We start from the raw sequence: 26,805 nt of genomic DNA, 5'->3' as shown, positions 1-26,805 counted from the left end.
AGCACACAGCCCAGCGCACAGCACTCAATGAATGCTGAACTGAATTCCACACTTCCCTCCTCCAAGTTATATAAGACGTTCCAAAACATAAAGAGATGCAGTAGCATAACTAGCTACTAAGTAGCCTTTTTCTTTTTTTTTTTTTTTAAGATTTTATTTACTTATTTGACAGAGAGAGAGACAGCGAGAGAGGGAACACAAGCAGGGGGAGTGGGAGAGGGAGAAGCAGGCTCCCCGCGGAGCAGGGAGCCCGATGCGGGGCTCGATCCCAGGACCCCAGGATCATGACCTGAGCCGAAGGCAGATGCTTAACGACTGAGCCACCCAGGCGCCCCCCTAAGTAGCCTTTTTCTAATTAAACCTTTGTCAGGTCATTTTAGGAATGACTGATTTTAATCCTAACCAAGCAGCATTCAGTGATGAAACTGACTTCAAATACTTTTTGTAAAAACTGGAAACACAGAATAAAAGATTTTTATTTTTTCTAACTTTCCTTAATAGTGTTCTTAATCTTACCTTTAATTCTGTAAAGTGAAAACTCTTTAAATCTATTGTCTAATACACTGAGCAATTACTGCCCACTCCCCCTTAAATATAACAAAGTGAGGTTAAGTTTTTACTCTGTTCAAAACAACAACTGAAGATGACTCCTGCAATGCCAATTAAAACCATGTCAACTAGCCAACATTTACAACAAAAACATGCTTTTTATATCCAACATGCCTTTATCCTAACTCTGGAATTCACGGTTCAGTACTCTGTGTACTTTTTGGCATTTTCCAGAAATTCAATCTTCAGAAAACAGTTTCATACTTAACACATCAGCATTTTGTCTTTTGTGACACTGAGACCATACTTTTCAGAAAAGAATAATGAAGCTATAAAAGACTCTCTAATTTCAAATTTCTTCTCCAAATAACCCAACACAAAATCTGTAATTTAATAAAGTACTTATTAGCATTATGCAAAGCACTTAAAACTAGCAGTAAAATAGTCAACTGATGGCTTTTCCAAAAAATTGACTACATTTATAACTCAGTGGTAACTTATATTTTCTTCACTATTTTCAGAAATCCAAAAACCAACAAAGGACAACTTTAAAGACTTTTTCAATTATAACAGGAACACAAATGAACTGGATATATATCCAATTTTTAAGTGATCTAACCAAATGTATACTTTATTATCAGAGTTCTTACAAGTTAGTATCAAGGGATATTCTGGAAGCAGACAGTATATCAATAATAAAGAGATGGGCATTTAAAATTTTCTTTTCCTACAACTGAACTTATTTTTAATTTATACTGAGTTTTAAAAACATATAATTGAGGTAAATGAAATAACGAGGAAGGTACCTACTCATAAACATGAAGAATTAAATTTAAATTACCTTTATGTAATATTTCTGCCATATTTTAAAAAACTTAGCAAACAAAGGTAAAGGCAGATGTTATTTTTACCAGTGTTCTAGTATTATAACAAACTACTCAGGGGGCAAACTTGATAGATTAGTATTATAATATATACAAATGAAGAAATAAGTTTATTTCAGAAGAAAATAAAGATTTCTATATCCATCTCATTCTATGCATCTCTAAGTGATCTTTAGGACTTCTTTACAAAGAGATAAAGATTGATTCCTTTTTAATGTTCCTAATGTGACCTCAATTAAAATCCCCAGATAACCATCAAATCAAACTTCCAGAAGCACTTATCTCTTGTATACATATTAATTTAAATTTTTGTAACTTAAAATTTACACCATTTCCAGGTAAAATTATTTTGAGAGTAAAATGTTCTTTGTCAAGAAATGTTCAACCTTTTAATGCCTAAAGACCTAAATCCAGAAAGTTCTTACCCAATTAAGTTCAGTTGCCAAACAGCTTTTGTGTGAAACAGCAAAATTATCTGTAACACTAATAATACCTGGACTAAAACTATATTGTATAGATTATCTTACCTTACTTGTTAGTGCTATTATAACCTAAGAAATCTTTTCACAAAATTCATATCCAATAATCATAAAATCATTGAAAATCTCCATAAAATAATAATCTAAACTACAGTTCCAAAGAATATTCACTTTTCCCAAACGCTATGTTCCCATACTCATAGATTTCCAAGAGAAAGCTGGGAACTCATTATTTACACAGCTCGCTCCCAGATTTCCCATTTCTTTCAGCAGGACATCTAAACACATAAACTGAGCTTAAAAAGAGCCCATAACCAACCAAAAGTCTTTTGCATTGATATACCTAAACTGGCAGAGGCTAAATTTTATAGTCCATACACTTGAGAATTAACCAAGTAAGTGACCAGGTAAATTTGGGGCACAATACCTAACTTTGGGAAAACTAAAAAGCTGGGAAAAGCTGTGTAGCTCCACTGTTGAAATAAAGCATCCCAACTAATATACTACTGAAATAAAAAGCCAGTGATTAGTCTGCAGTCCCTCTAGTGTCCAACTAGTTAAATTAACAATCTCGATATGGCAAAGGCTGATATTTCATAACTACTAAATCTGTCCTACATACTAAATGAAAATGAATAAACACAAAACAAGGTGCAAAAACGAATCAGCAGAATCTTAAATTTTTCCCTGTAAACCGTTCAAGTTGAAATTCAGAAAGAATAAATTCAAAACTACTTCCAACTGCAAGATTGATCATCAAGCACCCAGCATGATGACCTATAAATATTTGATTATTGTCTGGTTCCCAGTTTCAACATATAACTATTTCAAGCTATCATTTATTCTCAGTTTATTGCTACTATAAAATTAGGCACAATATGCATAAATAAAAACTATTCTGCAAATAAGAAAAATAAATGTAGAAAGGGAAATGGGCTTATTATGGGAGTAGTAATCCTTGTTAATCCAATATTCTTGCTAATTCTGTGTATGTAATAGTGAATAAAAAGTCCAAAACACTCTGGTCCGTTGTTAATTAACATATACCATACACTCACTAAAATTTTCAAGGATTAGGCCACAATCCTACTTAAAACAACATGGAACATAATTTTAATTTTTTATTCTAAAATCCCTTTAGGAGCAAAGGCATAGATATTATCAACCATCCCGGAATAGCCAAAGCCAGAAAATGATCAGTTACAAGATACTTTTTTAAAAATCAAATGCCTATATATAATTTAATTACTACTGACAATGCCAAGTAAAAAAGAATTCAACTTTTGTCCACAGGTAGAAATTATGACCAAAACTTAATTGTAAAATAAATTCATGAAGATTTAAATAGTTTGATAGTGAGGTTCATTAAAGAAAAAGTATGACTATGAAATGCATTTACACATTTAAATCTATGAGCTTTTCATATTCACTTCATGTTGTATCATAAAATAAAGCTGTAATTCCCATATTAGAGATAAGAATAAAAGATGAGCAAATTTAAATGGCCTGTCTATGATGACATAAAACAGGAGGAGGCATGGTAGGAACATTCACTCTTATTTTTCGTTAACTTACCATACTTATATTATGGGCTCTACCTCTCAAAGGTAAAATATAACAAAAGAGTGGTAAATTTCTTCCTGGCCTCTGTTCCATTTTGGATACATGATTGAGGGTGAATAGGAGGGAGTAATCCACAATCCATGACCTATACTTCCACTGAATGCCAGCTAAAGTCACAAATGGAAAAAGAGAATGATAGATGGTTCCTGGCCAAGAAAGTGTGATTCACTAATGATGGAAAGACTCTTCAAGCATCCTCTCGGAGATGTGGCTGCATTCCATGTGTTGCCAAATGGAAATTTCAACCAATACAGGAAATTCAAGCTACTGCAGGTATATGTGTGTGTTTGCAAGTATCTTTGGAAGAGATAGATCGATTTTGTTAGTACTGTTTTTGAAAAATGCCATTTAAAATTACAGAACTTGTAAAGTACTAACTTGCTATCTTAGAGTATTTGATGGAACCAAAAGGCTATCTTTGCAACAATAGAAAAGATGTATACTAACACTAAAAAGTGTCTATTAAGGATTTCATTGAAAACGTTTGCTTAAATTATATACTAGATCTCATTTTACCATGTAGTCTATAATCATTATATCTTAAAAAGTTAGCAATTAATTCAGGATTTCAGGGTAAGAGAAAGAAAGCTCAATCAAAGCTTTCAGTCAACTGGACTCTATAGTGAAAACTTTAGTAGCAATTTCCAGAGAGCAATTTCCAGAGAGAGCCCCAGCAAAGCAATGTTAGCTAATCTTTCCTATGTAGCAAATACCAACTCTAACGTTGAGCTGGCAATTTATAACATATGTAGGACACCCAAGGTCATTCAATCCATGATGTATTTATAAGTTAACAAGGCTTCTGACACATAAATACCATTAAGCACTTTTACCCAATAAACAGTACTCTCCCACAGCCTCTGTTCTACAAGACAATTAGAACACAAGCTTTTTGCCAACTGCCCAAACAAACTACTTGGTATCTACAACACTAATGGAAATAATTTATGGAAAATTAGTCAATAAATTTTAATAAAAACTTTGAAAACTGAACTGCAGACTATAAAAAATAAACTGCAAAAAAAAAAGAAAGAAAACTATATCACTGTCTTTTCAATATACAGTTAAAAAGAAATCAATGCAACAGCAACAAAAAATCTTTCAAATGCAGTCATATATGGTCTTTAAACAAGAGCATGTTTTCCTCTGTGATCCAAAATACTGGGACGACTTCAGAGTACTCAATGGTGACACACTGATAGTCTTTACACAAACTCCTATTACACTCATTCATTTACTCACTAATTTATTCACAACAAATTATGTGCCAGGAATTATGCTGGTCCTGGGATTACAATGATAAGCAACAGTCAGATGCAGGTCCTATCTGCCATGCAGCCTACAGAGAGCCTTCCCTCTAATCCTATTCAAAAACTCTCAAAAAACCCAACTACCTATGAAATCCAAACTCCTTGGCCTAGGTTAGTTTAAGCTCCATCACCATCAAGCATAAATATGCATTTTCAATCAACTTCTCATCTTTGACTCTTCCTAAATAGATATCCCAAACTTTCCTACTCTACATCCTTACACATGCAATTCCATATACATTAAGTGTGCTTGCCCTAACATAGCCATATGTCCAAACACCAAAATTCAACCCATTCTTTAAGGCTCAGCTCAAGAATTAACTCTTCATCAAGGCCCTGCCTCCTTCTGTATAACTGAAAAAATACTGTGTGGTCCCTCTTAGGACATCTGTAGTAATACCCTATGTACAAATGCTATCCCCCCTATTTGTCAGCTTCTAAGAAACAAGAGTATGTTTCTGATTCATTTCTGAATCTGTTGAATAAATACATGGTGATAACCGTAAATATTAAAAATTAGCGATAACACTTTGTTTATAAAGCTCAAAGAATGATTTGAAAACATCTTCTCATATATTATCATTGTTAGAAAATACTATAAATTTTAATGTGTGGGCAACTGAGCTGAATCAGTAGTGACCTCAGGACATCCCATGAAAATGTTTTTGCCCCCTGAGGATCTTCTAGCTCATTTCCTCAACGATACTGGGAATCAAACTGCTATCTCTGCATATCTGGACTAATCACTGATGATACTATGGTTAAGTCATTTAACCTTTTTTTATAAAATGGTTATGTGCTTACTGAGGATGGGTTGGGGGCCAAGGGGATATACATTCAAATGTGTTTTAGGGTTTTGGCTAACTGAGTTCTGGTTAATGAAGCCTTTGCTTTAGCAATGGGGATAATTGTCCCAGCCACGTCTGCTATTCAAATCAAGAGCCCCTCTTTGTTACACTCTTCATGAAACCAGTAAATGGCATGATAAATTTTTCCATAATAGAGTCACTGTCAACAAATGTTATTTCCTCCCTAAACAGAGTTGTATATAGTTTTTTTCCAAGGATGTCAAGGCAGACATCCTTTCCATTATTAATATCTACTAGGTGACTTTTAAAATAAGTTAAAAATATAGACCCGAGAAATCTACATTTTTCTAATTTAGACTAAATATATTTCAATGTAAATAACATGCCCTCTTAAAAGAGCAAACATTAAAATCACTTATGTTTAATAAGTCCAAGATTACCTGAGAAAAAAACAAAACAATCTTAATGAAGAAACCTCATCTTGACAAGGTTCTTCACAGTTCCTGATTCAGGGAGTCATTCCACAGATACTTGCGTATTTCCTAATGGTGTCAGAGAGTAAGCCTTCAAGAAGATTAGCAAGAAGTCTTATCTCCCCCAAGAGTAGCAAAGCCATAAATAAACGTATTTTTTTAATGGAAGATATTTTACTTGTGATATTATATTAAATAGGTGGACGAAGTTTCCAATAACAGATTTGTGAATGCTCTAACCTTCACTTTACCATTCTATACATGCAATCTTTTTCAACACAAAGATACTTTGTCTTCATCCAATTTTTATCTTACTCTTAATTTTTTTTTTTAATCAAGGCAGTTCTGCTGCATGATTAACTACAAACTGCAGGGTATTATTCTGCCACAATACCCTGGCAACCAGCTCATATTCAGTTACACTATCACAGCACCAAAAAAAAAAAAAAAAAGAACTAATTGTATGATCATGTGGATATTGTAGAAGCCCTTTAGTTCAGTCCTAGATGGGTCTCAAGAGGATAATGCTTATTCTGTTGAACTCAGTGCCAAATCACAATATGAAAGAGCCAGTATCAAAACAAGACCCAATCATACAAAGAGTGCATTTTATCAATGTCGGGTTTATAAGAAATAGGTATGTGGCCCAGTACTTGTAGAAAATTGTTCAAAAATATTTACACAGATGGAGCTTTAAAGGAAATTATCGAACACTTCCTAGCCATAATGATATTCAACGAGCATCTATTCAGGTAGTATCAGGACAGCATCAGACACAAAATATTTAGAGCAACAGAGTCTACTTTCATAAGTCTCTAGTACTTAAAAAAGACTGCCAAACTGTGGGGAACTTTTGGGATGGAGAAGAAGCACCTTATTTATGTATTATTTCTACCATTACAATATTCTTTTAAAAGAATAAAAAAATCTTAGTTCCCAGTGATACTCATGGCTGAGTAGATCTATACCAAGTTCTAGCTGCCATTTGCTCAAACACTGTAAAACAAAACAAAATAGAAACCATCTGTAAATACTTTTTCAAACAATTATTCATGAATGTTAAACATAGACACCTATAAATTGGTTTAGTCTACCACACTTTAAACAGGTCCAGAATAACTAAATGATAGCCTCAGCAACCACCTCCTGCTTCCCCCAACAGTTAACCTGTTCTTTTACTGTGGTTTTTCAAAATACATACCTATGATAATAGATCTATAAAAAGAGAAGGGAGAAAAACACCTTTTAATGACAACAGAGAAATAACTGTTTCAGTTACTTCAATAAGATATTTTATAACAACAAATGCTAATCTCATAATAAACTAAATATTCAAATGGTTTATATTCATGTCAAGTTTTTACGACTCCAAAACTATTTTTTTTATTTTTATTTTCCCTTTATCTTTAGTGTGTGCTCAGTTAAGAGGATCTAGACTGTTTATGAGCTGACATTATTGGAACCAACATTTTTCAAGTGTCACAGAAAACATTTAAAATAAAAAAAAGATAGGTCCTCTGTATTGTTCAAGCCAGCATTCTTTCTGTAAGTACAGGAAATAGATTTGATTTGATATAAATAGAATTGGAATAGTTATGTGGGTTTTATTTAAAATGGTTTGGGAAACTTGACGGACTCATTTTACATGGCACAATCACATAGTTTCATGTTATATATAGCTTTGCAACCAAATAATGGTTTTGATTTTATTTTTTTTTAAAAGATTTATTTATTTGAGAGAGCGAGAATGAGAGAGAGAGAGAGAGTACATGAAAGGGGGGAGGGTTAGAGGGAGAAGCAGGCTCCTCGCTGAGCGGGGAGCCCGATGCGGGACTCGATTCCAGGACTCCAGGATCATGACCTGAGCCAAAGGCAGTCGCCTAACCAACTGAGCCACCCAGGTGCCCCTGGTTGATTTTTTTTTTTTAAAGATTTTATTTTTTTATGAGAGAGAGAGAGAGAGAAACAGCATGAGAGGGGAGAGGGTCAGAGGGAGAAGGAGCCTCCCTGCTGAGCCGGGAGCCCAATGTGGGACTCGATCCCAGGACTCTGGGATCATGACCTGAGCCGAAAGCAGTCACTTAACCAGCTGAGCCACCCAGGCGCCCTGGTTTTGATTTTAAAAGGTACAAATTATGGGTCTGGGTTCCACCATAACTAGTGACATGATGAAGTCACGGGCTTTTTCTAAGCTTCAGTTCCCGTCTGTCTATGCTAATTTCACAGCATAAATGGAAGAGGACATTCTCTGAATCCTCCCAATGATGACATTGGAGATCCATTCTCACCTTCCTTCTTCCTTAGAAAAGCCCAATTTCACTGGAGGGACTTTTTACTTCATCTCCTATATAAAATACTATAAACAGTAAAACTGACATGATGCCATCTGAATGTATCAGCAATGAATTTGCTTGTAAATTCATGTCAGTAATGTATTTGCTTATAAATTCTGCAGCAAAAGGTGTTGTTCTCTGGATATTTAATTTTATATCTCTACCTCATTCAATTTTAATGTTCAAAATTATATATTTGATATATTAATTTCTGGAATTAATTAGGCCATTAAATTCTACTCATCATTAAACTTTTTCTCCAATTTGCCACATTCATATTCTTAGGTTAACCTCCCTAAAAAAAAGAGATAAAACAAAGAAATTGTATTATGGGGCAAAGAAATCTTTGTACCACTTTAATGTATAAGAACCTCTTCTAAATCTTTAAATTTTCTATTAAAGAACAAGATTTTGAAATACAACATACACAAAGGGAGTGGGTATCAAATAAGCTATCCTTAAAATTACTAGCCTAAATACTTTTGTATCAGTCACAATATATTCATCACTAAAATTACTTACATATAAAGGGGGGAAAAACTGTCATAACAACAAATAATGGTTTCTCTAACTTCAGGTTAATTTTCAATCCTACTTTAATCCCTCATTAATGGGGGTTTTACTCAGGTTTACGTTATACAAGTAGGGGACTTCGTATCAATGCAAAAATATTGGACTGTAATGCCTTTACTTACCAAAACATAAATCCCCCCTAAAAACCAACTGATTAAACTTTTCCCTGAAGCAGCAATCTTTAAATTATAATTTTTTACCAACTGTTTAATTTTCGTATCATTAGAACATAAGCCCTTTACATGCTATTTCACCACAATCTCAGTATAAATGTCTCATTTTTCATAGAAAAAGCTAATTACACGGTTCAGTAAGTTGCCTGTGGTAACACACCGATTTTATTTACATTCCACAGTTAGACTTTAGCTTGTTCTCTCAATTGCAAGCACGTCTAGCTTAATAATTCCATCTAATCCATTAGATCTTTTTCTACTCTTCATATGAAAGAATTCTAAATCGTTCCATAACTTTACAATATAAATGTGTTGCTTACAAAAGTATTAATAAGTATTCCATTTTCTCTTTTAAGGATATAACTTACAATTTTCTATTAAATCTATTATTTCAGTTAAATATGCACTGGAATCATTTGGATAATCATCAATAAAACTATTACTATTTTATACTTTAACAAACGAATTCTTTTAAAACTATACATGAGAAAATAGAACACAGTGTAACTATTTTAAAAGTCAGAAATTTTGTACCAAAACTTGAATAATTTAGATCCAGTGAAAATTAGGAATACTTAGTTCATAAACTATTTAGAAATAGCTACCATTTTCCACTGAGTAAATGTTTTCCCTAAAAGTGCTTGTTCTCATGAAATACAAATGTATTCTTCTATTATTATATACATAATAACAACAAATATGAAAGTTAAACTTTTCAGCAATGCAGTGTTAATCTCAAGAATTAATGCCATGTAATAAAATCTCCATATAAATGTTGATAGGTAAAATACTACAAATCTAGAATGCTGTAGAAAAATTCACCTGTTTTTAAAATCACCAGAATCTTACACTTGAAAAATAAACCCAAACAATAAATTTAAAAAGTATATATATTTTCCAATTTAATCAGAGATTAATTTCAATGAATCATAAACTGATCACCAATAATGAAAAAAAAACCAAATATAAAAACCAGGTGAAAAAAGTCAGGGATGAGATAATCTCTTTAGAAGAAATTTGAAACTGAATGACATTTTACCTAGAAATAAGTTCATTCCTGTCAATTTTATATGTAAAAGGATCACTACTTTCACAAAAAGCAATTCTTTTCATTTCAACTGAGAATAAAGCCATTCACAGTGTTGACTGAAATTATTTCATTTTGTCAAAGATAACCATAAATCAAAATTCAACCAAAAATTCACAGAATATAAGATACAGTAGTATATTCCTATATACTTAATTATGATTTTAGAAAATTCAATGTCAACACCTTTCAGTGTGCTTAGCAGTAAGGCTATTAATTTTCAGAGTTTGACTTTACCATCATAATCTGCCATGGTTAGATATCCCATGCTTTTCTTCCTTCTCCTCTCCTCTGTTCCCCTACCTTTCCTGTTACTCAAGAATGTTGTCTTCGTTTGATCTCTGTTTTTAAATAGCTCAAAGTTAGGTTATTCCTCAAGCCAGAGTTAAAAGTTGGCTAGGGAAAAGAATATTCATGGTCTCAAAATCTTGCCCCACCTTTACCTAACAATTACAAAAAGAAAAGGGTCTCTTTACACAGGAAAAATCTGGTGGACACTACCTTAACCAAGTAATCAAACACTAAATTAGTAAGATCAATATTGGAACAAACTGACATGATGTGCCTCTGACAGGATGCCACAGAACTACTCATCACTTACTAATATTCTTGTCAAAAACATTTAACCTGAGTGTAATCATGAGGAAACAGACAAATTCAGAATATGGAAAATTTGACAGGACAACAAAAATTACATCAGTATCACTGAAAATATCCTACATTCTCATAGAAGTTACGTGATGAAGTATTTAGTGGTAAAGGTTCATGAAATCTAGAAATTACCTTCAAATGGTTTGGCCAGAAAAATAGTTACGTATGTGTACACCTGTAAATATTTTTCAAAAGAAAAAGCTGAGGAGGGAATTAGGTTCTGTCTTGGAGATAGCTAAATAACGGTTACATCAATCCCATCATTTCAGATGTACATTATAATCTATATATACAGATGACAGTACTAGCAAACTGGCTCTCCATTCTCCTCTCAGCCTTCCTCCATCCTTACAAAATGCCCACTTCTCTTTCCAGAGGCTTGCAATCAGTTCGGTGGTATATGCGACAGTATCAGAGTATCCTAAATTATCTTACACTGGTCACCATTAGAAAACAAGATCCCTTTCTAGCTCCGTAATGTCTAAAGCTGTTTTTGCAATTGCCCATACCTCCTGGCATAGGTGGCAGCACTCTGAAAAATAAAAAAGCAGTACTTATGACTATAAATGCAACAACAAAAGGTACCAATCTGCCTCTACATTGACAGTAAAGCCAATTCCTAAGGCTTCCAATACAATATTGGGACAATCATTTTTTAGAGGTAGACAGATGTATCCCTATTATAATTTACATTTGTCTATTTGTAATAATCGAAAGGAAAAGGGACAGCACAGATAAAATTTTAAAATTAAAGACAGTGCATATTTACAGCTAGGTTTCTTTATAGAACATATACAAAATAAAATGGATATTTAATGCCTTATTTTTAATTAGGTTTCAATCTCTTCACAACATCAAATTATTTAAAGTTTTAAGCGTATTTATTATAAGTTAACCTTCTGAGAGTACAATACTATGCTATGTTAGAACTATGTAAGATGGGCTTCATTCATTCACTCATTCAACAAGCATTACTAAGCACATACTAGGCCATATATAATACTTGTCCTTCTGGACCAGGGACTCTTAATGCTTTGGGTCAAGCCATCTTCAGTTCCTAGAAGTATGTATTTGCCCACTGTACCAGTTTGGGGTTTCAAGATAGAATGTCTTTCCTACCACTGACTAATAAGCAATGAAATGGCCAGAAGGCTGTGTTTATAAAATACTTTTGTTTGGTAGATTAGGAAAAGTCACTTTGGCATAGCGTCTGCCTTCGGCTCAGGTCATGATCTCAGGGTCCTGGGATCGAGCCCGGCATCGGGCTCCCTGCTCAGCGGAGAACCTGCTTCTCCCTCTCCCTCTGCTGCTCCCCCTGCTTGTGCTTTCTCTGTGTCTCTCTGTCAAATAAATAAATAATCTTAAAAAAAAATTGGCAAAGACTATTAATAAAAAGTTCAATATGTAATCACTGGTATTTTTTAACTTAAATAAATCTGTACCTTAAACTACATATAATGTTTAAGTTCATAGTTCAATTGAGAATAAAATAATTTATTTTAATATTATTGCCTTTCTGCTCATATTCATCTTGTATATTATCTTCCTAATCATGTCTGAACCTTTCCTGATCAGAAACCTGTAACAATTCCTCAAAATCTATCAAATTCGGTGCAAATTCCTCATCCTTACTTCAATGCACTCATTATGGCCCACCTTCCCAGTCTTTCTGTCTCTCCTGACTATTTCACTAATAGTCTAAGCTCCAGACAAACCTGCTCTTCACACCATTTGTTCACTGCCAGCAGGCCCTTTGTACAGGCCACTTCCTCTAACAAGGACAAGTTCCATCCCAACCTAGGTAGCTCCTACTTATCCAAAAAGATGCACCTCAAGTCTCTGGGCTTCCCATCATCTCCCTATCCTGTGTTTCCCAAGACTGAATCTGATGCTTCTCCAAGATCCCAGAACTTAATCATTTACAGCTTACTTCATCGTAGCATAATTATGGATTTATTTAGCTAACTCCCCAATAAGACTGTGAGCTCCTTAAGTATAAGGACTCATTTTACATATCCTGAACTGATCACAGCTCTTGCCTAACGTTAGAAGTTTAACAAACAGACCAGAAACCAAGTAGGTTATCAACCCTTGGCACTAGGGCTCACAGTGTTCCTACTGTAAGTTTATAAAAGAGTTGTGCGTTTATAAAACTGAATGGGAAAGCAGTCAATCTAGTACATTTCTCTTACACAGACTTTCAGAATTTCTCTGCACTGTATGTATTTGTGTGCTTATCTTATATCCTTTTTAGACTCTAAACATTTCAAGGGTAGAGATTACATCAAAAACTGTAACTGGACCCACAGATAAAGGTACTCATGGATGGACACAAGGAAGGACATACACGTATTTGTGTTCAGCCAGCGCCCTGCTTCAACACCATTATGTGGAGAACCCAGTAAAGCTACACACCTACCTTACAGAGATCTAACAGAGTCACATTTTAAAGTTCTGATCTCTTCATAATGCTATCTAAGTTTATTATGAAACTATGTATAGCAGAAGTCTAGACAATTTTCATATGTACAAGAAGGGGTATATTTGCTGCTCTGACATTTTATTATTCTCTTACTCTACCTAAATTTTAAAACTCAAACTCAAAAATCCGATCACTCCAACCCAAAAGTACACTTTAAAAGTTAGTTGTGTTTTTTTTTAGATTTTTATTTATTTGACAGAGAGAGAGAGAGCAAGCATAAGCAGGGGGAGCAGCAGAGGGAGAGGGAGAAGCAGGCTCCCCACCGAGCAGGGAACCCGAAGCGGGCCTCGATCCCAGGACCCTGGGATCATAACCTGAGCCAAAGGCAGACATTCAACCAACTGAGCTACCCAGGTGCCCCTAAAAGTTAGTATTTGAGGAACATTAGCAAGCACTGAATGCTCTACAGAACAATCATTTAAAAATCGTCAAGATGTTTTAATTTTGATGAATGGGTTGCCAATGTAGTAGCAACAGTAAGAGTTACAATTAGATGAACTCTGTGCTGTTCTAAGAACTTCTAACTGTTGTTATCCTTATAACCCAATTTACAGTGAGGAAAGTGAGGCAAGGATAAGTTACTTGATCAACGATACACAGCTAGCAAGCAACTGAGCAGGAATTCAAACCCATCCCATGCTTTGAACTACTATGCCAGGCAAGATAAATGGCAATTCTCTAGACACAGGCCCAAAAGTGTTTATCCAAGTAACAGGGACAGGCTATAAATGTATTTTAGTGTTCCCTCCGACAATTTCACAGATACTTCAAGCAATTAAACAAAAAATATATAATATTTTAAAACTAAACTGTGTGTCTATCCTGCAGGATTATTCTCTATGAAGCTACTTTACACATTAAATCAAAGACGGTTGCTTTGGTATTGTATCGCACAGTGAGGTTTCTTAGCAGTATCCTATTTTGGGTACATCGTAAAGACAAAGGGAACTACCAAATAACATAATTAAAAAGCATTTTAAGAAACAGTAAAATGTCCCTACAAAAAGAAAATGTGGGGTGCCTGGGTGGCTCAGTCATTAGGCGTCTGCCTTTGGCTTGGGTCATGATCCGGGTGTCCTGGGATGGAGCTCCGTGTCAGGCTCCCTTCTTAGTGGGGAGTCTGCTTCTCCCTCTCCCACTCCCCCTGCTTGTGTTCCCTCTCAGCTGTCTGGCTGTCTCTCTCTCTCTCTCTCTCTGTCAAATAAATAAATAAATAAATCTTTTAAAAAAAGAAAAAGAAAATGTTACAGTAATGGTACCATCATGCTTAATGTTTACAGGGCTCTGTTAAAATTTATTTTACCTAAAATGAAATGACTCTTACATATTTTAAAGATCAAAACAGATTCCAAAATATCCTCATTTTGTATGACCACCAATTAAAATATCTCCTTTGTATCTTTTTCTCATGATCGCTCTACCTGTCATATTCTCCCTCACTTGAAACAAAGTTGTCCTTATGCCACTCATTTTTCTAATTAAGTTCAAATACTTTCTAATATTAGGTTGAACCATATAAAATTACCCTTTCCAACCACTTTTACCTATGGGATGGACACTTCACAGGCTTTAATCCAGTAACTTTCCCCAAATGGACATATCAAGAAAGAATAAATGTACTTAACAAAGTTATGAGTGTTCCATCACTGGATTACTTTCCTGGTGGCACACAAGAGAATAAACAGCTTACACTATTTTCAGACTCAATAGGAAAGAAAATAAAAATAAAAAATAATCATTCTCATGAGAAAACACTCACAATATATTGTCAGGTTAAAAAACTGAGTTACAAAAAAGTATGATACCAATTCCATTTATACATAAAAATACCAAATATTAAAACTCTGTTTAGACTTCAGGATTTTTGTTCTCTTCATTTGACAGTTCTGTTTTCCTAATTTTCTAATTAAAATGTAGTATTTCTGTGATTTGTAAAAAACAGTTTAAAAAAAGTCAATCTTTCCTTATTCTTTACCAAAAAGATACTTAATACATCAATGAAATATATGTGCAATCTAAAGCAACTATAAAAATTTTAAATAGCCTACATCTTTTTGTTAACTCGGTAACAAAGTCCATGAGAAATAACACAGTAACTTAATTCTAAGAACACTGATTATGTGCTTTGTTGGTATGGACAAATAACTGTATACATCAGGTAAATAAGCCTAATTAACAGTTGGGTTTGGTTTTGGTTTCATCAATATTACAAAGTGATAATTTGTGCTACTAACAAATAAAGACCAGACGAAAAAGTTAAGACATAAGGTATGAATATGGAGTAGAGAAATGGAAGGAGATTAAGAATCAGAAATAATCATGAGAAATATAGGATGAACAAACAAAAATGCTATAGTCCTCTACTACATGTGTAAAAAATTTTAGAACAAAAATATATGTTTTGATACTTAAATGGACAAATATAAATGTTATCTTCTAGGGGTATCTTATTTTAAAAATCCTGATAAATGGAATCCAGATGTGGTTAAACTAATTCTACCTGAGTTCCCTGCTAACTACATGAACTAAGCTTTGGTATGTATATAAGTTCTGAGATTCTGCTGATTAACCAGCTAAGTAAGGAATCTTACCCAGACAGGGTTCTTATATTTATAAACCAAATATTCTACAAACTATGGGAAGAAAGGTTTGTGTTGAATAGACAAATGGCCCATAAGATAAACAGCTCAATTAGTCCACTGCGGTTTACTGCCCTCTGGCTGTTGTGGCAAGGGATATCACAGATAAAAAAAAAAAAATGGCTGCAAAGAAAAGTTAGAAAGGTATCAAGCAAAAGTAGGCAGGAAATCCTTTAGGCAAAATCAGACACCTTAGAATAGGCCCTCAAATATAGTTAGTTTTACTCCTTCCTTTAAAAAAAAATACTAAATTATCAAATAACAAAACATTTCAAATGCTATCTGAACTTTTTCAACCACAAACTAACAAAATATAGAGTAGTTTGGACATAATAAAAGTTGCCTCTAGGAGACTTAGGTCAAAAAGAGTTAACACACTACCCTAAGTAAGGATTGTAATTAATCTTGATTTAGAAAAATTCTTTAGCATACTAGATGGAAACATTTAGGTAAAGAAGTAAAAAATTTTGAGCAAAGAATATTAATAAAATTTCCTCTGGTTATAAATCTTCAGTAAATACAAAAAGTAACTTAGAATAATGAAACTCTTATATTAATTCAAAGTTTCCAGATATCAGATGTAATCTGAAGTTAAAAATTAGGTAACACTGGACCAAGTATTTCCTGGAATCACCTAATTATATAAAAAGCAGAAACAAAACAAAGGAAAACTTGCCATTATCAAAATTAGACCAGATTCTTTATATTAATCTTTCTTCAAAATACTATCCAATGTCATCTCATAATTTTGTCCAATAAGGCTTGTACTAACTTTCTCTTACCACTTTATAATATTCCACCAGAGTTCAGCTGGTAATGAACCACAACAACCACAATCCAAGAAAAAACAATTCTGTTCATTTCACTGACTTGCTAATTACTCACAATTCACTATTGTTTTAAAACAGTGGATCTTGCCTCGTTTCCACCCCCCAAAACACCTAGGAGACACAATATTTCCTTTAGTAACAGTGGTTCACAGGTTCTGGTTCCTAGCATGACTGGGAAAGAACAAGAGATTTTGGGGGGGCGGGGAATGGGAGTGAAAAGAAGAGGGGTAAGAGTGAAGACGTTCCTTTTAAGAGACAGACCCATTTAAACACTTGGATTTTTCTCAGCAAGTCTTCATAAATTATTTTTGAAATTTACTACTGTTAAAAATATATATATGATGCTAACAGTTTTTAAGAAAAAACAAAAAGCTTACCCTGCAGTTCATGATGTATTACACCCACTAGGTTGGGTTCGTCTCCCCACCAGAATATCCATAACTCTTTGCAATCTGGTTTGACATCACGACGCCATACACACAGCAAGTTGGCTTGCAGACAACGGATGAAACTTAACAGGATTGGATCATCTTGGGCTGGGGCTGAAATTATGGGTCCACAGTCCCCGTGCCCTCCAAAATTGTACCTACGCCATTTGATTCCCGTGAGTTCAGCCTAGAAAAAAACAAGAAAATTACAATGGTTTTGATATTTCTTCTTAGTCACAGAACACTAAAAACAAGCTTCTGTATGGACAAGCAAATTTGCTAAAATAACTATTTACATTACTTCACATAAGATTTCTCTCACTGAATAATTTTGTCAATCCTCCTTGATTTTTAAAGGGAGAAAAAATTCATTTCTTCCTATCAAGATTTCTACATAGCTCTTTGTATTATACCAAGTTACAACAAACAGATGACGATTATTTCCAGTTGAACCAATTTTACCAAAAACTTACTATAAAGTCCTTACATATAAAACTATTTTCTTATTCCGTATTTGATTCATAAGTTATTTCTTTTTTTTTTTAAGATTTTATTTATTTATTTGAGAGAGAGAGAGAACACAAGTAGGAGGAGAGGCAGAGGGAGAAGGAGAAGCATACTCCCCCCACTGGGTTGGGAACCCAACATGGGGCTCAATCCCAGGACCCTGGGATCATGACCTGAGCTGAAGGCAGACGCTTAACCACCTGAGCCACCCAGGTGCCCCATAAATTATATTTTGAAATCAGGTAAGAGTTTAAAAAGTAAGTTTGTAAAAGTGAAGTAATTTCTTTCAAAGGATTTCCTCAATTTATTCCCATGCAGAAGCTACAGTTCGAATCCTCTTTAATCAGGAAAGCAGTGAGCCCGCAAAACCATAGTGCTTCATTACTAACAGCAAGCAAGCTAATGAAACTGACGCAGTTATCAGCAATTTATGCATGTTCTTTAGCATGTAACAGAGAAAGAAGCTTTGCTTCTAGAACAATTCCCTAATGTAGTTTTGTCTTTCGTTTTCTAAACACATTTTAAAACACCGACACTAAACCAGCTGAAAGCAGAACCTGGATCTTTATTCCATTACCTACATTTTAAAACTTCATAAATCTTAGAGGTCTAAGGAACTAAAATTCAAAGATGTTTCAACACAAACAAAAGTTGAATTCCTTATTTAAGTAGCTATAAACTATAACTATGTATTCAAAACTGACAACAAAATGGATTCATAACATAATTCTGTACAAAAACAGTCCATGTGTCCCTTGCATTAGATCCTTACTCATCTTCCCCTCACCACCCCTACACCAAGTCAATTTCTGTCAATAGTTGTTTTTCAAAAAACAAGTACAACAGGGTAGAAAAATAACCGTATCTTCTGCTAACATAACTGAAACAAATTTAAAGTGCTGAAACAATCAATCACTATAATGAACACATTCAAGAAAAAAATATATCAATTTTCTTCAATCCTAAACAAATGTTTCACTTCTAAAAAAAAAAAATGGTTCCAAAAATAATAATATCCAAACTAAAACTGTCCGGCATTTAGTAACTTATCCCTTCACATTATGAGATATGCAAATCTAATATCTAATGGATATTCTTAGTAAAAGCTGGTATTGGCATCATTTATGCTTTCCCCTTTATGCCACTTTGTTTTCTCAGAGTATGAAAGTACTACGTGAATAATGCATTAAGTTCAAAAATAAATAATATAAATTAAAAGTAATCACACCAGGAATATTTTCCAAAATCACATCAAAAATAATTATTAGTGTCTTAATGTATGTTCTTCCTATTTTTCTGTACATACACAGTTTTTAATTTGGAACCATATTATGTGGTCTTATACCCTGCTCTTTGACTCATTATAAGTATTTTTGGGTATTAATCATTCTTCAAAAACAGTTAATGTTTGCATAATATTTATTGTTTATTGGAGAAAACATAATTTATCCCATAACAACTAGACAATCTTCTGCTTTTTTATTTTATAATAACTGGTAAACACCCTTGAACATTGTTACTTTCCTGGTTATTTTCTTAATAGACATTGCCTGATGCACAATTACCAAAGAATATGAATATGAAGACTCACGGATGAGTGCCACCATATAGCTTTTTTTTTAAGATTTTATTTATTTATTTGACAGAGACACAGCCAAGCAGGAGGAATGGGAGAGGGAGAAGCAGGCTTCCCGCCCAGCAGGGAGCCCGATGTGGGGCTCCATCCCAGGACCCTAGGATCATGACCTGAGCCAAAGGCAGACGCTCAACGAGTGAGCTACCTAGGCGCCCCCCACATTGCATATCTTCTTAAATACCCGCCAATTTAACAGGATGGTACGTTCCTGTACTAATATGCAGTCCTTTCTCTGCTTAGAGGAAACCATTATCACCTATTTCATCATTAGTATAACCTGGGGCCAGGCTTTGGGTTTGAATACCAGCTCTATGCTTCACTAGCTCTAAGTAGCAAGTACTTAGCAAGTTACCTAACCTTTGTCTGTCACCTCACCACAAAAATTAGAATAACAGTATTTACAGAGTTGATTAAATGAGTAAGTATGTATATAAAATACTTAGGATGATGCCTGGCATACGGTAAGACATATAAATGATATTGCTATCATTACTAGTAATGAGAGTACAATTTCTTTGTTCATATCCTTTTTGCATTTTTCTCTCATACAAGTTCCTTTATTTCTTCAAATGAAAGCAATGTGTGTGTGTGTGTGTGTGTGTTAAACAGAAAGCCTAATTTCAATTTCTAAATAAATGTCAAAGAAGCAAACTAAATGAAAAGACTAAAAAAGGGGGCAGTTGAAATCAGAAAAGTAGAAGACTAACATTCCTTATGATCACCTAAGCTAGTGTTCTGTGCCTATGGATCCAGGGGCTGGAGGGAGGAGAGATAAAAGATACCAATAAATATAAATCACGATTGTGATTTTTGTGATAACCATATGTAAAGGGTTAGAAAATTAAGATCTATCAGAGATTAAAACATCAGGTGAGTCAGTCCCCAAGAAATCTATGAACAGCAATTTACTCACCAGAATACTTTCACCTGTAACATCCCACATGGTTCAGCAAACAAAATATTTGGCTTTGATTCAGAAGAATGGTTTCCTAATCCTAGCACTTGCACTAACTTCCTATCAGTGTTTCTCTGGTCTCAGTGATAAAGGGAAGCCTGGCCACCTGCTCTATATATTCTTTATGGAGTTGTTCTAGCAAGTGATAGAATACAGATTCAAGTGACATAACAACAAGCCTACAAGCCTAATCACTTCATAACTAATTCAGCTGGAAAAACTGGAAAACGTGCAATTATTTTAAAACAATTTAGTTCCTTTACCTTAAAGCTAAAATTAAATATCATTATACCAGTCTTCACTGGAAAATCTAACAATGAAACACCATTTAAGCCTAACAGAGATAACTAAGCATAAAGTTAATGTTCAAAGACTTAGCTCTAAACTTGAATTATTGTTTGATAAGAGCAAAGACAACTTAGTGATACCAAAATACTGTCCAAAAAAAAAAAAAATCCCTATCCCTATCCACTTAGACTAATACATGTCTTCATATACCATGATCCTGTTTATAGTTAAAAAGCAATTCCACACAAACTTCTATGGACCAATTTCTGACCAAAGTATAGATCTCCAAGACTCAAAATTCTTTATCTAATGATTTCAAAATTGTGAAGCAACCCTTTAAAATATTTCTACATGCAAGTTATCCCAAAATGCAGTCTCTCTCACTGCCAAGACAAACAATTCATAATTATATTTAAATTTAAAATTACATGTTTTTAAAATATAGAATCAAAACAATGAAATTAAAATACGTAAGGAACAAAACCAGCATGCACGAACCACAACCATCACCACATACTCATCACCTATTAATTTCTAACATTAAACAATATACTAGGATCTTCACACATAATTTCTAATCTTCACAGACAGCTAAAGAAATGAGGACTCAGAAAGGTTAAATAATTCTGCCCTAACTACACAGGCAGCAAATGGCAGATTCCAAATATAACTGGATTTAAAGCATAACTGAATTTAAAGCATAAATTCTTTCCCGCTCTACCATGCTGCTTCATAAGGCTAATTGTAAAAATTAGCTCTAGAGGATTATAAAATAGTACAAAGAAACTGTCATCAACTCAATTTAGCAATAGCAAGAGCTCATGGCCATACTTTCTAATTTAAGAAAGTTCATGAATCTTTCTTTAGTCTTCCTGAGGTATTAAGAAAACTAGTGCAAGAGTGCCCACACACCATCCCATGAATAGAAGAGACTTTTTTTACTTCACTCAGATAATTATATGCCTTCTTTTACATGTTACCACTATAAGACTGTATCTACACAAGCTAATTTTTAGAGATACGTATAACCAACCAAGAAAATAACAATTCTAATAATAGCAAGAAAGGCTAGAGGGAAATTTTCTCATCAATGGCTGGCATCTGTTACACAGGTAGTCACGGTCCTCAGAAAATTGAACTTAACTGGCAGAGATTCCCCTGGCCTAAATAGAAGGCCACTATAGTCAGTTCAGAACAGTTGGAATTAAATAGATTGTAACAGAATCAGGACAAATGCACTTTCTAACAGCAGGAATGTATTTAAAGAAAATTTATATTGATTCTTAATGTGCTATTCTTTAGGCACAATACATAGGAAATGACCTCATAAATTCTCCCAATGGAAGTCATTTATTTGCACTGACCCATCGCAATCAGAACCCACACGACCAACAGTATATACTTGCAATATGGCTCCTGAGAGTTAAAACTATATTCAGTGGTTACCAGAGTAAAAGTAATAGGCCTTGATATGAATGAACTCAGGGTGTAGCATCATGGAAAGAACATTGGCTGGAGATCAAAAGATCTAGGTTTGAGTCCTAGTTTTCAGCTACTTACCTATATGGCATTAGGAAATCTACTCCATCTAAGGGACCGTAGCTTCTGACCTGTAAAGTGATATGGCTGACCTAGATACTGTAAATGAGTTCAAGTCTCCTGGCCCGGGCTAATTACATCCCAGTCACAAAGGCAACTTGTAAATGAGACTGAACCCTTAATTATATGCCTTAGAATGATCAGTAGGAATAGGAGAGCTGCCAGAAAATTTGAATTTTCAAGAAACAGGTAAAAGAAAGACTTCTCAAACTACAGAACAATTACCTTAATATCAATCCTGAACAAGATTCTAGGATGGTGTCTAGAAAAGGCAGCTATGATCAACTGGGACTAACATGAGTGCACTAGGAAATTCCAAATCTGCCTCACCTCACAACCTCCAGTGATAGGGTTACTACTCTAGTAGACCAGAGAAATACAGCAAACATATTAAATCATTCCTCAACTTGAGTCACAGAAAGGAAAAAAGGGATAATAGAAAACTTCTGTTAAAACAGAACTAATCAGCTCCAGGTAAAGACACCAGGGTAAACACACACATCTGCTTTTGCTCTCTCTTAAATCCCTCTAAAACATCAGTAAAGAATTTGTTTGTTTTGTTTTGTTTTTCCCTTAAATCATAAAATCACAATGGTAGGTAGGAGAGGAGATAAGAACACCAAGATTTTGAAAGCTAAGAAGCAGATGCTCAGAAGATAAAGAAACTTATAATACCTAAAAATCTGAATCCTAGCTATGGAGAAGGGGTAGATAAAGCATAATTCACACAGAATCCCCTCGGCCTCAGGAATTAAAAATACAGGTATCTTTGAAAGGAGGGTTAAAAGGCAGAGAGGAGATAAAATAAGGAAAACTGGCTGAAAGCCTACTTAGAAGGCACTCAGAAGCCAGGCACCACCCCCTCCCCGCCCTTTTTATCCCATCAAACAACTGGAAGGGTATTCTCTGTGGCCAGTAACAACAGAGGTTATCTGGAATGGGGGACACAAGCACACGTGAAGGCAGGGAATCGGACTGAAAACAGTGCATTAGGTGAACATGTACAGAATGGAAGTCAAAAACCACCCTCTCCCATAATCTCCCTCTAAGCACCCAGAAAGCTGGCAACCAGTCTTTCATCCCCCAGAGATAGGCATCTGGAAAAGTCTTCTTTGGGAAATCTGACCAGCTCAAGAGAAAAGACCTCAAAATACTGACATCAGAGGTTCCCCAACTAAAGAGCCCACCCAGATCAGGGAAGTGCACAGTAAACAAATGTCACTCACATACTCAACTTCCAAGATGTTTTTCAGTCCATCATTTCTAAACATGAACAGAAAACCAGGAACTACTAAATAGTCAAGGAAAAACATGAAGGAATGATAGAGACAAAAACAAATAGAAACCAAAAAAAAAGTAACTTGGAGGAAACAGACTACATTGGGAAATGAAAAAAAAATTTTTTTTAATCCATCACTAATATTCTCAAACAGATAAAATAGTGCAACCATTAAAAAAGAACAGTACACTACTTCAGAAAAGAAGAACAAAAAACTAAAAGAGAACTCTTGGAAATTTTTAAACAATGATGCCAGAAATGATAAAACTCAATAGAAGGGCTGGAAGATAAAGTTTAGAAATTTACTTTCTTCCAGAAAGTAAAGCAAATACACAAAAATGAGAAATAGGGAGGGGGGAGATTAAATTAGAGGAGCAGCCCAGGAAGTTCAAAACCAAATACAAGAGCTTTCAGAAAGAGAAAATACAGTAAATGAAAAAGAGGAAATGACTGATAAAATAATTCATGAAAATTTCCCAGAAAAACAGAATGTGAATTTCTAGATTGAAAGGGCTCTCTGAATACCCAGAACAACAGATTAAAAGAGACTCAAGGAAAGCATATAAACTTTCAACACACTGCAGACAAAGAGAAGGTTCTCAAAGCTTCCATATTGTAAAAAGAGATCACAAAGAATCAGGAATCAGAAAGATTTCTGACTTCACAACAGCAATACCAGAAGCAAGAAGGCAATAGTGCAGTTAACTCCAAAATTCTAAAGGAAAAGTATTTCCAAACTAGATATCTATGCCAATCTAAAATATCAAGTGTAGAAGTAGAATAGATTTTAAAAGATGCAAGGCCTTAAAAAAAAACAAACAAAAAAACAAAAATTAACACCCTGTCTCAGGAAGCTATTGGAGATGTACCCCATCTCTAAAAAGAGGGAATAAACCATAAAAGCCATGAGATTCAGGAAATAGATCCAACATGGGACAGAGCAAAATCAATTTCTAAAATAACAGGGAATGAGCAGATGGTTACAGGTTGTCAACTGTGTATCAATATACAGGGCAATTAATCCAGATTACAACAGGTCATCTCTTAAGAAGATGGAACTAATAGAATACATCTGGAAGTCTTAAAAGGGGACTCAGACAATAAGCAAAAAGAATGGGGAAGAGTTAACTAAAAATACACAGAAAAGTAAACAGTCAAAAAAAGAAAAAAGGTAATTACTATCTTCAAATTACGCAGAGAAGGAAAAGCAATCAGAGTATACTAGATGGCTCAGCCATGCATTAACATAATCAAATGAATGTTAACACTGAATAATAAGCTAACCAAAAAAACCATATAACTACTTTGGTAAAATGGATGGATGGGAAAAGTATTTGTAGGAGGTAGAATCAATGAGCTAAATCCTCATCTTCAATAGTGAAAGATCCAGAATTTGAAAACCTTAAAAGTAACTACAAGCTGAGTATTTAAAAACATTTAAGTAAGAATCCAGATAATCAACAAAAGAGGATGAAAATGTTTGCCTCTGGAAAAGGTAAAATAGTGGCCAGGAGCAGATGGGTATTATTCATATAAACCTTGTAGAACCATCTGATTCTTTAACTATGTAAGAATACAACTCAATCTTTAAAAAAGACGAAAACTAATCAAAATGTAGTAACAAAATTTATTTAATGCATCAAAAATTTACTGATACTGAGAATTCACTTATACCATTTTGTAGACTGAGTCTACCAAATTTCTAAGCTTAAGAATAATTCAGTATCCCACAAATTGTGTTGCAAAAGTCAAAAGGTTATTTACCATATGTTAAAATATTGTGTTGTCTGTTTCTTTTCTCCATTGTTAGACTATTAAAACTTCAATTAAGGGGCACCTGGGTGACTCAGTTGGTTGAGCATCTGACTCTTGTTTCCGGCGCAGGTCATGATCTTAGGTTTGTGAGACTGAGCCCCCACATCGAGCTCCATGCTGGGCATGGAGCCTGCTTAAGATTCTCTCTCTCCCTCTCCCCCCCCTTTTTTTTTTTAAGATTTTATTTATTTATCTGACAGACAGAAAGCACAAGCAGGGGCAGGGGCAGAGGGAGAGGGAGAAGCAGGCTCCCCACTGGGCAGGGTGCCTGATGGGGGGCTCGATCCTAGGACCCTGGGATCATGACCTGGGCCGAAGGCAGATGCTTAACACTGAGCCACCCAGGCGCCCCTCCCCTCTCCCTCTCTAAAACTAAACAAAAAACAAAAAACTTCAATTAAGCAGAGATATACTTCCAGCTGCATGCTCTCTCCCACCTAGGTCTGCTCAACTCTTCCTACCCATAGCTAAAGAGCTTGCCGGGGATTCATTCCCTCTGCAGAGCGGCCGAGGGCAATAGGACACTGGGCCTCCTATGTGACTCCCACCTAATAATTTCCATATTGTGAGAAACACAATATAACTCTCCATACAACTAAGTTGTATACCAAAGATGCTTTCTAACATATGTATATTTTTGCTGATTCATAATAACTTTTTTCCTGAACTGTAATTTCCTTTCCAGCCCTCAGTTTACCAATATTAATTCAAAAACACAAAGATAAAAAATAGGGAGCTGGTTTAGCAGAAATATGAGTGAAAAGGGCCCAAAGGTTTTATCTGACAATAAGTTTAATATAATTAAACAATGGGAAATAGCTACTAAAAAAGTTACTGCCATTTTAAGCTACATTAATAAAAACACAGGATCTACATCCTACACAACAGTTCTTAACGTAGCAAGTCACCAGTCAATATTGCTTTCAGCTCCCAGCTCCATACTTTGAGAGAAATCTAGATAAACTGGAACAAATTAACAGATGAAGAACTAGGTTGGAGAGGAAATCTAAACATGTCATATGGCTAGAGGTTATATGGCCTCATGTTCAATCCTTTCAAGCAAATAAACATGGCAGCAAAAAATGAATGAATAAAGGCACAGTTGAATTAAGCTGAATGAATTTAATACGGAGTTAACATTCTGAATAAATCTATAAAGTCTTCAATTTATATGAAAGACTCATATGTGGAAGATGAATTAGATTTGCTCAGCACAGACCAAGTGACAGCAGAGAACTGATGATTAAAACAACAACAGTGAGAGCTTTCTCAAGAAAGAATCCCTGGCTGAGATCCCTGACAAGCATAGATATGAGGTGTTACGGAGAAGCTGTTAATACTGGATGTGGCTTCAAACATCAAAGGACTGGTTGGACAATATGAATTTATTCAAACCTGAAATT

At 34.6% G+C, this 26,805-nt stretch overlaps 1 protein-coding gene across 2 annotated transcripts in view; it reads right to left on the bottom strand.

Annotated features, from left to right (window-relative positions):
• The window catches only part of MED13L (mediator complex subunit 13L), a 307,633-nt gene that overhangs the window by 255,052 nt on the left and 25,776 nt on the right, over positions 1-26,805 (bottom strand). For both annotated transcript variants that reach the window (XM_032431544.1, XM_032431545.1), the window contains exon 2: positions 17,273-17,510. In XM_032431544.1, the coding sequence (XP_032287435.1) occupies positions 17,273-17,510 (238 nt within the window). The remainder of the gene's footprint in view (positions 1-17,272; positions 17,511-26,805) is intronic.

The sequence above is a fragment of the Phoca vitulina genome, unplaced genomic scaffold (assembly GCF_004348235.1).
Source record: "Phoca vitulina isolate PV1807 unplaced genomic scaffold, GSC_HSeal_1.0 scaffold46, whole genome shotgun sequence".
In the NCBI taxonomy this organism is placed as follows: Eukaryota; Metazoa; Chordata; class Mammalia; order Carnivora; family Phocidae; genus Phoca; species Phoca vitulina.
The sequence above is the reverse complement of the archived record's forward strand: the minus strand, read 5'-3'. Positions and strand labels throughout refer to the sequence as shown.